We start from the raw sequence: 13,008 nt of genomic DNA, 5'->3' as shown, positions 1-13,008 counted from the left end.
GCACCAGTGACAGCTCTTGTAGCCTACATTTTTTTGTGAGTGTGTAGTTATCATCCAGACAAAATTGAATTTCAGCAGATATATACATTCACAGTTCACAGTTTTGCGAATTGGGAAAACAAAAACATTGATGACTCATCTTACACCAGACAGATTTTTGTTAGATTTAATGATTTATAGTATTGATCACTCACATTGCAATGTTCAAATTGAATTTGAATTGAATAGTGGTAATATTAATGTCACCCACACAATGAGACTATCAATACTGTATGTAATAAACCCAACAATATTTTATTGGCTTTATAGAAAGTTTTCAAAAATAATAATCAGTGGTAAATCTTGAGACTTCTTGTGCTCTTGAAAACCATAATCTCACGGGAAATAAGGAGTTTAATATTTACATATAAACATTACAAAATAGAGAAATATAAATCAAGCAATGGAGAACTAGCTTACAAATCAGTTCTCAACTGGGAGGCTGGGACCCAAAACTGTTGTTGACAGCTGAGTGGGTATTTTGGTCCAAAGTCAAAATCCGTCCCAGATTACATTAAATACAGTTTATGATACTATATTAGGTCACCGATGTAAAATCTGGGCGATGAAACAAAAACCGTCTGAGAACCACTGCTGCAAGCCATCCTGAAGATCCATCACTTTCCCTCATATTTGGGGTTTACCACAGTTGTCACAGCACTCTTGTAGATGGGGTTGTCACCCTAAACAGAACAGCAGGAATTATTATCCCAGTATTTTTCTCATAGCATGTACAGTATGAACCCCTTAAAATGTATTTATCTGCAATATTAAACAAGAAATGTTAATAAAGAGGTGCATACTGTGTCCCATCTGGCATTCATCTTCTCCTTCTCGAACTTGGCGAACTCTCTGCGGTCATGAATAATCATGAGCAGCTTCCAGATGAGCAGAAGTGCTAAACCAATCAGAACGATTCCTGCGACCACACCCGCAACGATGGGGATGATGTCAGGGGCAGAGGGGCACTCTGTGAACACAGGCACAAAGCATTATGGGAAACGAGGTAGAACTTGTAAACTAGTTATCAATAGCTATGAAATAAGAGAGTCGGCATGAAACAGAAGTCGCAGTTGTCTTTTTCCACTATTGAGATGTATATCCGAGTCAAACTGTTTTGCAAACAAGAAAAAAAAAAAAAATGTATGGCGAGACTTGATTTTATCCATTGGGAATTGACTGGATCATTTTCGTTTGCTAATTGCTGCAATTTCACAAAAGTGACAGGTGAATTCAAATAGTAAATCAATCAGGTTTACTTTCAAAGTTTAGAGCGCAGTACTCATATTGTATTTAATATTTGCAAAAAAATTGTACTTGTTAACATTTGTCCATCATTTTTACCCCTTTTTTCAGCCACAAGGATGTCAATGTTGTCATCGTTCTTGGTAGTGTAGGTGAAGAAGAACCAGCAGTCATCAACGTCGCGCTCTTTGCAGTGATAGATGTAGGGCTGTTCATTGGGCTGAGGAAGTTCCTCCTTAACCTTCACTGGTTTTACATTAACGGATCTGCAGTCGATCTCACATGTATGTTTCTTGCTACCTGTGCTAAATTGTTTGCACTCAACACAGTCCCTTTAAGGCAAAACACAGAGGAATGTATTTAGTGCAACACACTGTTTTAGAGCACAAGTTATTCAAATACAAAACTGACTACAAGGCAGTAGTTGAACCTACTGGGTTATCTATGTAAGCCTAATCTCATTATCAAATGCTCCGCCAAGAACTCACTTGTGTGTTGTGCAAATTTTGGAGCAGTTTTGGCAGATTTCACAAGTTGGACCTTCAAATCCATTGTTGGTACATTTACAGACGCCACATTCGCAGGTGCCCTGACCGTTACAGATCATTTTGTTACTGGCCAGACAGGTTGATGTGTCCAACGGGCATTCGCAAGCACTTCCTTTGTAGTTGGCGTCACAGATACACTTTTTGCACTCGCATCGACCATGACCTGTGAGGAAAAGAATGCCTTAATAATAAATATTTCCTAATTCACTGCAAAAACGTACTTATTTCTTACTCCGTATTTTTGCCTTGTTTTCCAGTACAAATATCTAAACAGCAGAATTCATTCACAACTATAAAATCTGTGAGAAAAATACAACAACAGAAAGAAGTGCAAATTCTCAATGGGTTGTACCTCCGCAGAGCTTGTTGTTGGAGCGGTCACAGCTGAAGTTGTCACACTCGCAGAACTTCCCGCTGTATCTCTCCTCTGGGTTGTCTCTTTTCTTACACTCACATGTTCCACAGACACATTCTCCATTGTTGCTACAGACTTCCGTCCCGTTATTCATGCGGCAGTTCGCGTCCAGATCATCTGTCAGGAACTCATCTTGGCTGCACTCACATAATCTGCCTAGTCGGCCTTTATTACACCTGATACGAGAGATAACGTCCAATCAGAATGATCGTCAAATGATCTGCATCTGCATATGAGATTAACAGCCTCTCACACCTGCATACTCCACACTCCAGAGTGCCATTGCCGCCGCTACACTCCGGGCTGTTCAGGATTCCATCTTTACGACACTCACATTCGCAGATGAAGTTGAGGACGATCTCCACCTCCTCATTGAAGCCCTGTGGCTTGATCTTTACAGTCTCTGATTTATTTTTAGACAGACAGCCTGTAGCCGTGATTTCTATATCAAACGTCACCTATGAGGCACAACACATTGTTTTGAATGCTAAGGCCTCGTGCACATTACAAATAAGGAGCTTTTTGTACACATGTAGAGATTCACTAAACAGTCGTGTACTGTAAAAACATTTGGAATTTGTACAGACAAAGCTTTTAAACACTACAATAAAAATTTATTGTTTAATTGCAAGCTATCTTACCATATACAGTGAAAAACAGAAACAACATCACAATACATGTAATTTTACCACAAAATACTTTTAAATGTATGGTTTTTGCAAGTAAAACTATGAATTACGATATAATTTATTGTGAAAAACAGGACCAAAAAAAGGGACATTTCCAGAAGTCCCTGAGTGGCACATCAACACATATGATTATATTTGATATAATTTAGTTTATTCTCATTTTTGTTATCAGTAATGTATATTAGGATGTTTTGTATAACAGCACTGCAAAGCCTAATAAGTTATCAGAACTCTGTTACATTACAAACAATTTTATGTTGTAAAATGTACAGGCACAAATAAGCCATCTCATAATATTTAAAACATTGTCACATTATATTTCTGGTGAATTTCTGGCAACAACAGCTGCCAATTTCTACCATAAATGTAACCTATTTTTCTAGAATGTGCCACTTGAGGATGCAGTATTTCATCTAAAAACCTGCGTCTTATACACCATCAGTTTATCAGCACTGAAATAGTGCAACATGGAGATTGCTTAGCACTGATTTACACACAACTGAAAATAAAAATATTAGAACTAGTTCATTTTTTTCCCAACAACTTGCTCTCCTCTCCCGGTCTTTCCTTTTTCAGTTTCATTGGGTGTTGCTCAGTGCTGCTTCAGTCTGAACTGGTTTGTGTCTTAAATGTATGCAGACTAGAATATCATTGGTGAATGGCAATGAGCTGGAATTTTGCTACCATATGATAACTTGTGCACTAAGCTTAAGCTACAGCTAGCAAAATGGAATCAACTCTACATGCACAGACAAGTTCAGATGGCATTTATTGCATTCACTCTCTCACCTGATCCCCAATGGAGATGTTGGAGCACTTTCGACCATTTTCTCCTTTTTCGCTCACTCCATTCTTGCAGTGGGAGATGTAGGAGATGGACACACCAGCAGGTAGCTTGCTGTTCTCCAGAATGACCTCTGACGACAAAGACTGATTGACAAAATTAAACAAAGAGTGTATTATTTAAAGGGATAGTTCACTCAAATTCTGTCATCATTTATTCGCCCTCATGTCGTTTCAAACCTGTATGGCTTTCTTTATTGTATAGGATACAAAAGATGATATTTAGAAATTCAGTACTTCAAAATATCTTCTTTTTTGTTTCACAGAAGAAGGAAGATTTGGAATGACATGACTGTACTGCACTGTGCCTTTAAACTTCTAATTTTACTGGTCGCAGAACTGTTGATCTGAACTGAGTACATATTTAAGATTATAAACAACCCTTCTGCGTGGGAACTGGCTGTAAAGTAAAATTATCTGCAAGCAAGAAAAGAGAAACAGTGGTTTTGGTTTCACATCCTTTTAACTCAAAAAAAGAACTAGAGTTGACCACAGCCACCCATTACTGACAGAGATATCTGATGCATAACTTGAACTCACATTATATGCATCAATGATGAGCTGGATGACATTGGAAGAGCTGGAAGACAGTGTCCCCACTGCTGATTTAGGGATTAGAGCAGACAGTTCCTATTGCACACACACACACACACACACACACACACACACACACACACACACACACACACACACACACACACACATCTATATTATAAGTCATACAGACTACAATCTGAGTTAAACCTGATGCTTATATTATAATATGATGAACATTATGTTGTTGCAATGTAGAGAAAATATAATATACGCATTGCACACACCTGATAAAGATTCTGGAATTCCTTTGTCACAGCAAAGATGGTCTGAATGTTGTTGTCACTCAGTGTGTCTACCAGCTGAGAGATGGTGGGGTAGTCCTGTAAAAAAAAAAAACATTGAAATGAAAGAAACACTCTGACATTTAATATCTAATTAAATATCTATCTATCAATAAATCTCATACTTACAAAGTAGTTGCTCATGGTGTACATATTATTCTCAAGATGGCATTTCCCGTCATTTGGACGAACAATGCCACCCAGTTTTCCATCTCCAGCAAAATGGAATCCGGCATCCGAGGAGAACACAAGGAGGCGAGTGACATTCCTCCAGCCGATCACTTCCTGAGATACAATCAAAACACAGCTAAAAGAACACAGCTTCATGCTGCTCCCTAGGACTTAATGAGAATATTGATTGTGTTTCTGATTTTACAAAAGCTCAGTCACACGTTGACTACATGGTTAGTGATTGATAATTAAATCAGAACCCTGAGGCTACAGTTAAAATTAATTTCTGAAGATGGTGATGAAGTAATTTCCTGTTAACATTATCTGAAACTTCATGTATAGCTTCTGAAATTCTAAATTTTAAGTCTTACTATTAGAAAAACTATTTTATTGGAACAAAAGGAAAGTCGATGTGGACATTCGCACGGCAAGCACAACACTGCATGTGCAAACATGACTTTGCCCGTAGTTCTTTGGCATTTATGGAATGTTCAGCTTGACTCACCGTGCAGACCGCAACTTGCATGATTGCATCAAATCCTGCCTCCGGAGAGTCCAGGTTTCCAGAGGTTTTCTGCTTACTGACTTCTTGGGTGAACAATGCACCGTCATCTGTCAAGTTCAGGACGTTTTTGTAGCTGAAGGGCGCTGAGCAGTCATTTGGAAAACATGGGTTCTTCAGATACTTCGGTGTCCTCAGAATGAAAGGCATAACCATTTTTTCCAAGAACGAACCAAAACCTGCAAGTGAGAGTTAGCAGATCATTTAACAGCTTTAAGAGTGTAGGCTGGTGTGAATGTGAGCATGCATGTCCTCCTAACCTATCCGCAGGTCTTTCGTGATGTGCTTCATCTCCTTGGCAAGTTCAGTTCCCAGGTTCTTGGCATTCTCAAGATTACTTTGCATGGAGTCGCTGAGATCCATCAGGATGTACAGATCGATGGGATAATCTTCTGCCCTCTTGAACGTGAGAGAAAACTTCTGAGATTCACCTACAGTGTGAAAAGACGAGACAAAAAGAAATATGCTATGAACAGTTTTCTAAACTTATATTTTAGGCGATCAGACTCCCATTATTATGTTTGCTAATAAAGTAGTTAACTTACTAGTAAATCATTAAAAAAAAAAATAAATCACACAGAAAAAAAAAAACAACATATAAGGATTTTTTTTTCAATATGCTGCTCACATAATGAAAGTGAATAAACACTGGGGGCACAAGGGGCTCTCAAGCTCCAAAACAAAAAAAAGCAACATATCGCGAAAGTCGTACATTTTGACTTGTGCAATACATTACAAATCTTCTTAAGTCGTATAATAGCTTTGTTTGATGAACAGAACTTTGAGTCATTGAGTCACAGATAATCTTCCCGTCCAGTGACAGTCGCTGCCGCATCGAGTCAGAACCGAATCAATCCCATTCGTGAACGAGACATTCAGATTGGCTCGGTGAACTAGATCAGCTGGCTCATTGAAAAGATTCAACTCAAAAGAATGATTTGTTCATTAGTGAGAAGTTGTTTTTGTCTATGAGAATGTCAATGAGAGCGCATGCCATTTTCTTTTACAAATGTTACTCATGGATTTAGAAGATTTGTAATATGATGCAATGAGTCATATGGTCCACATTTATAGTAGCCTACTTTTATGGTAATTATGTTCTTCAGAAACACTCTTGTGGTCCACTAAAGAAATCATACAGGTTTGGAACAAAATAAGGTTGAGTAAATGATGAAATATCATTTTGAATGCCCTGATTCATATCTCACAACACATTGCGACACATCCAGTGATGTTTTTGTGGTTCACAGACGGGATCCAGTACCTGATCGGAGGTTCAGGGTGAGTTTCTGTGGCTGAATCTGGGTGATCTCATCAGGCCTCAGATTCGGTGCTCCATCAATTATACGGTTTGTGACTGGCTTGTTCTTTTCGATTGTGACTGTTCCTCGAGGGTTTTCTATGCCAAGTGGAGTGCAACCAGCCTTTTCCAGAGAATCCTTGTCATTACAGCGTGAAGATGTGAAGTCCTGTTAAGATGCAAGCAGACACTTGCTAAGCACACACGTTCCGGTAAGATTCAGATCATCTTCCAGAGTCAGGAGAAGACAATCAAACGTTGAAAACAAAATAACTTACAAGATCTCTGCACCACGCACACTGTGGCCCAATCTGAATACACTCTTCACATGTTTGGGCATTTGCAGAAATACAACTATTGCTGTCTGAACGCAAAACACATACACAGCAAATTTAGAAGGCAAGATCTAACATTGTACAATGTTACACCAGATTCAAATCATAATTTCCCAGTGACTAAAGAATTATGAAAAGAAAAGCCAACAAGTAGATCATTTACAGAATAGCACAAGAGTGTATTTTTAAAGTTTTTTCTTTGTATTTATTACGACGCAGTTCACTTATTCATACAAAAAACTCATAAACCTAAATATTAAAAGAATGCCCCCCCAAGGCACTAGAAAGTAGTCGTGTTGTTGGTGATAAATGACTTGTATTACCTGTTTCTGCTCTGACATGAGAGACAAATCCTAGTAGAGCTGATACTAACACCACCTTCATATCCATCTAAATGCAGAAGAACATAAATTATACAGAAACACATCAGGGAAGTGAAAAAAAGCTTAGTGACTCACCTTAACACATGCTCCTAAGGCTCCTCCTTGAATTGTATGTTTATGGAGTAAATGTTTATATGCTCAACTTTCCCTGACGTCTTGAGTTACACTCCCGGTCACAGTACACCTTAACAGTCCTGCAGGCATATGAATATTTCTGAAACGGCACACAAAACAAAATAACAGTGGTTGTACTGAGTGTGTGTGTGAGATGTGCGAGCAGGTCTTGCTCAGTAGTTCAGACTGCAACAGCAGCAGCAGTCTCACACCTCACACACAGGAAACACAAACTGAAGTTATTGTAGGTTTGGGCAGGAAGTGTCAGAGTGACGCTCCTCCTCCAGAACAAAACTCACATTAGAGAAAAAAAGAAAAGAAAAAGATTTGAGTACCATCAGACAAAGAAAAGTCAAAATAATTTAAAATAACTAATTAGAATGATATACTAACAGTATATATTTATTTATCATAATGCATAACATGGACAAAATAAAATCTAATGTAAAGAAGCATCTTCAGGGAAATTTCGGAAAGTGTGGACATATATAAAGATGGATCAAAAGATCTAATTGCATGAACCATGGGTACGTATATTTCAAAATTATGTGCAGAAATGTCAAAAAGACTAACATCTAATTTATCAATATATTCTGTATAAAACAATTGCCATTTTAATGGGTTTAACAGAGGAGACTGCAGCATTAGTATTAACAATAATATCTGCCCAGAAATCACCCATAGATGATTTAATGAATGAAATATATGTGCTCTTGTGTCATATTCAAAGGAGAGGAGTGGCAGTCGGAGTCTGTTGGGCACCATAAAGGGATTTGTGGAAAGGAAGCGGAGGATGATCTAGCAAAGAAGGCTTTAAAAAATAATGAAATGAACATATGCTTAGTTTCATTCATTTATGATGCTCACAAACTATCAGCCATTTCAACTGAAAGGTGATGGATGCAATGCACACCACGGCAATCAACATCTGCTTGTTGACTTACGACATCCTATGACACACAGTTCTCAGTTTAAATGTAAATGTGAGTCCACATACACCACAGACCTACTGACCACATCCTTTTACTGCAGTCACGCCATCTGTGCTTCAGAGTAGCGCGGTCACGCTGTCTGCTCGTCAAGTTCATTGCGCGTCTACTCGGCGGTGCGTAGATGTGAGCGCGTTCAAGACGCTACTGTCTTCTTTTAGTAAAGCCTTCTTCGGTTGTCATATTTATTCATATTCGTATTCATATTTGCGGCCTTCTATTTATGTTTTCACCGTTTATTTTACTATAATTATGTATTTATTTTATTTATTTATTTATTTGGTTTAAAACTGTATACTTTTTTCATGTGGAATATTCTGCTGCTAAATTAATGCATAATTTGGATTATGTTTTGTACAAATGTTTTCTTTTCTGCTTACAGTTAACATTATGCTATAATGTTTTTTTTTTATATAATGACGGAATTCATTCACGTTTTAAGTGTTAGAAGTGCATATGTTATCATTCAGTCTGTACCTGCTATTGTATGGTGTAGCCTGCTTATGTGGAGAAAATCTAAATAAAGTGAGGGGGGAAAATTATAAAAAAAGGACAAAACCAAAACTATTTTCATGTCATTTAACTGTTTCATTCTTTAATAATTGCATGCAAAAATCAGGAACAAAATAAACAAAAATAAAAAATTCATAAATTAAAATCAAATGTGAGAAAAAAAACAAAAAAACAAACCATGGAACCAATTGATATACAATAATGTTAACTGTAAGTAGAAAACAGTTGTACAAATTATGCGTTAATTTAGCAGCATTCCACATGAAAAAAAATGTAGCTTTAAATAAAAAAATAAATAAAAATAAATAAAAACATAATTATAGTAAAATAAACAGTGAAAACTTAAATGGAAGGCCGTGAATATAAATACGAATATTAATAAATACTACAACCGAATGATGATTTTTGAGTGGCTCTAATTTGATTTGCCAACCATTAAAACATAATTACAGTAAAAAAACAACAACAACAACAGTTAAAAACATAAATAGAACGCCGTGAATATGAATACGAATAAATATGACAACCGAAGGAGTATTCCTACTAAAAGAAGAAGACGGTAGCGTCTTGAACGCGCTCACACCTTCATCTACCACGCACCGCCGAGTAGACGCGCAATGAACTAGACGTGCAGACAGCGTGACCGCGCTACTCTGAAGCGCAGATGGCGTGACTGCAGTTATCTTTTGACAGGAAAAAACATTTATCATTTGTCCCCTGTGACACACTGTAACCCGTTTCATCAAACCCTATCAGTGAAGTTTCAACTTGGACTTTGCTGTAAAATTCACGTCATTAGACTTATTTCAGTTGGTTGGTGCTTGGATCCCAATGATTGTTGCTTGTGGCTATATTTTTTTTTTTTCTGCATTAAAACTGTCTGAAAGATCATTAATATAGATGTTGAAGAGACTTGGAAACAGGATGCCCTAAGTTGTAGCCATTGGTGCTTGGATGCTGATAATCGCCGCTTATAATCATGACTATATTTAGCAAGTATTCTGACAATAATCCAAGAGTTTTCTGTCCCTCCTTTGACAGCCTAAGCAACTCTTTTTTTTTTTTTTTTTTTTTTTATACTTTTTTTCTGACAAATTTATCAAAATTAATTGAGTTTATACTTAAAACAAGGAAAAAAATTGTTAAAAAATTAATTTGGACGAACAATGCCACCTAGTTTTCCATCTCAAGCAAAATGAAATCCAGCATCCGTGGAGAACACAAGGAGGCGAGTAACATTCCTCCAGCCGATCACTTCCTGAGATAGGCCACAATCAAACCAGTTTCAAATGGTCCAAACTTGTTGCGTGCTGCTCCCTAGGACTGAGAATATTCAGTGTTTCTGATTTTTACAAAGGCTCAGTCTCACATTGACCACTACATATTTAGTGTTTGATAATTAAAAATGATGATGACGGTGGTGATTCCTTGTATACAGTACAATCAAATTTGAGGTTAGCGTCTGAATTTCTAAATTTGAAGCATTTATCATTAGAAAAACTTTTTTATTGGAACAAAAAGAAAGTAGTTGTAGATGCATCCATTCGCAGGGCAAGCAAAACTCTGCATGTGCAAACATGTATTGGAGACTATGCCCATAGTTCTCTGGCATTCATGGAATGTTCAGCTCAACTCACCAAGCAGACAGCAGTTTGTATGATTCCTGCCTCCAAAGAGTCCAGGTTTCCAGAGGTTTTCTGCTTGCTGACCTCTTGTGTAAGCAATGCAGTGTCATCTGTCAAGTTCTAGAAGTTAATGTAGTTGAAGGGGGCTGTGCAATTGTTTGGAAAACATGGTTCCTTCAAATACTTAGAATACTTACAAATTAAAGTTTTACCGCGTTGGGTAGTAGAGGCTATAGAACTCTTACTCCATGACAGACGTTTTCAAGTACACATGGTAGACCACAAAAGCTCTTGAAGAAGACAAGCAAACGGACTACCGCAGGGGTCTGTCCTGTCTCCAAATCTCTTCAACATCTAGGCTATATTTATGATCTTCCAGCAACACAGTCGCGTAAATTAATCTATGCCGATGATATCTGCATTGGGACCCAACATCGGACATGGAGTAGATATTTATTTTGATCCTGTGCAACATATACAACCCAGTGCAACGTAGATGTTATCTTTGATCTAGTCAATGGGGAGGTCAGTATGTTGTTCAGTGTCTTTTTGATTGGACATGGGATTAATCTTGATTAAATTAGCATTACCCTGGACAGTTCATTAACTTATCATGATCATTTGAAGAAGACAGCAGCTAAAATCAGCTCTCGAAATAATCTACTCAGTATACTGGCCGGCACAAGCTGGGGTGCAAGGGCCCAGACACTAAAGATCACTGCACTTGCTCTGTGTTATTCAACAGCAGAGTACTGTGCACCAGTCTGGTCCAGATCATCCCACACTAAGCTAGTAGACGTTCAGTTAAACACGTCTATGTGCACAATCACTGGAACTCTACGTTCTTCTACTCTTCCACGGCTGCCTGTTCTCAGCAACATACCACCACCACATCTCTGACGGCAGGAGGCCACTGCCAAGCTGCTGACTAAAGTCCAAGTGAATGACAAGTTGCCACTCAACACGGACATTACACTGCATCCAGCAGTATGCCTGTCATCGATAAAACCTGTCTGGCTGGACCCGCTGCCAGAGGATATGACAGCCAATTCGGCATGGAGCGATGAGTGGGCAGCAACTGATGTTGTGAACCACTCCCTCGTATCTGAGCCATTGGTCTGTCCTCCTGGCTTTGACCTTCCTCAACAACACCGGTCAATGCTGAACCGGTTTCAGACGGGACAAGATCGATGTGCAGTCAACCTTGTCCGGTGGGGCCAAGCCACTAATCTGAACTGCAGCTGTGGGGTACCTGAAACCATGCAGCACATTGTCAACGAGTGTCTGCTCACTTATTCAACAGCAGACTCAAGGCTCTACATCTGGCTGAAAAAGATGCTGTTCTGTGGCTGGGCACGCAATGCAAATGCTAAGAAGGGGGAGAAGTGACTAGATCTTATATGCAGCATATTATTTTAAAAAGCATTTTTAATTTTTTTTTTATTTATGCCAAAGGAGTTCACTTATTCCCACAATGTTACTATAAGATAAACTCAGACACTTAAATATTAAAAAATGTCCCCTAAGGCACTAGAAAGTAGTCATGTTGTTGGCGATAAATGACTTGTATTACCTGTTTCTGCTCTGACATGAGACAGATCCTAGTAGAGCTGATACTAACACCAACTTCATATCCATCTATATGTAAAAGAACAAACTGTTAAAAATAAAAAAAGATAGGCACATAGGAGTGCCTCAGTCAGAGGACTGATAGAGACAGTTAATAATCGACTTTGATAACAAATAATATAGATAGACAGACAAATAGAGATTTCATAATAAAAAGACATATGAACACAGATGACTGTTCCCTGATCTACATTCTAATAGTTTGCCTTTATGGATTTGTTCAAACAATTTTGATCTGACAAATATATAAATACAGAATATTTACATAGATTGGATGTTTTTCTTTCATTTGTGACAAGTAAAATGTCATAAGATTTAAGGCAATTTTATAAGTGGAAAAAATAAAATATAAAACGCTTAGTTACTTACCGGCTCTTTCAAGAAATGCGTGTTTATGAAGTAAATGTCCATATGCTCAACTTTCTTTGATGTCTAGAGTTACACTCCAGATCACAGTACACCTTAACAGTCCTGTAGGCATATGAAGAATATTTCTCTAGCAGCACACAAAACAAAAGTAGTTGTACTGAGTGTGTGTGAGGTGAGAGCAGGTCTTGCTCAGTAGTTCAGACTGCAACAACAGCAGCAGTCTCACACCTCACACACAGGAACCACAAACTAAAGGATTGGGAGGTTTGGGTGGAACAACCAATCACCTGTGTAGCAGTAACAAGAAAGGACTCTCAGATATTATTAGTTGTGCATTTAAGATCATTGGAAAAAACAAATA

The 13,008-nt window shown here is 38.0% G+C and overlaps 1 protein-coding gene across 1 annotated transcript; it reads right to left on the bottom strand.

Annotated features, from left to right (window-relative positions):
* Nucleotides 1–273: 273 nt before the first annotated feature.
* On the bottom strand, nucleotides 274–7,753 carry LOC109058167 (integrin beta-1-like). Its single transcript, XM_042778445.1, has 16 exons — nucleotides 7,484–7,753; nucleotides 7,349–7,415; nucleotides 6,969–7,054; nucleotides 6,655–6,859; nucleotides 5,651–5,821; nucleotides 5,334–5,569; nucleotides 4,787–4,942; nucleotides 4,601–4,696; nucleotides 4,320–4,409; nucleotides 3,726–3,866; nucleotides 2,503–2,705; nucleotides 2,185–2,423; nucleotides 1,773–1,995; nucleotides 1,384–1,616; nucleotides 843–1,009; nucleotides 274–722 (listed from the first exon to the last, which is right to left on the bottom strand). The coding sequence occupies exons 2-16, from the start codon at nucleotides 7,413–7,415 to the stop codon at nucleotides 657–659; spliced, it is 2,379 nt and encodes a 792-aa protein (XP_042634379.1). The 5' UTR covers nucleotides 7,484–7,753; the 3' UTR covers nucleotides 274–656.
* Between the last annotated feature and the right edge of the window lie 5,255 nt (nucleotides 7,754–13,008).

Source organism: Cyprinus carpio, chromosome A2 (assembly GCF_018340385.1).
Source record: "Cyprinus carpio isolate SPL01 chromosome A2, ASM1834038v1, whole genome shotgun sequence".
Classification (NCBI taxonomy): Eukaryota; Metazoa; Chordata; class Actinopteri; order Cypriniformes; family Cyprinidae; genus Cyprinus; species Cyprinus carpio.
The sequence above is the reverse complement of the archived record's forward strand: the minus strand, read 5'-3'. Positions and strand labels throughout refer to the sequence as shown.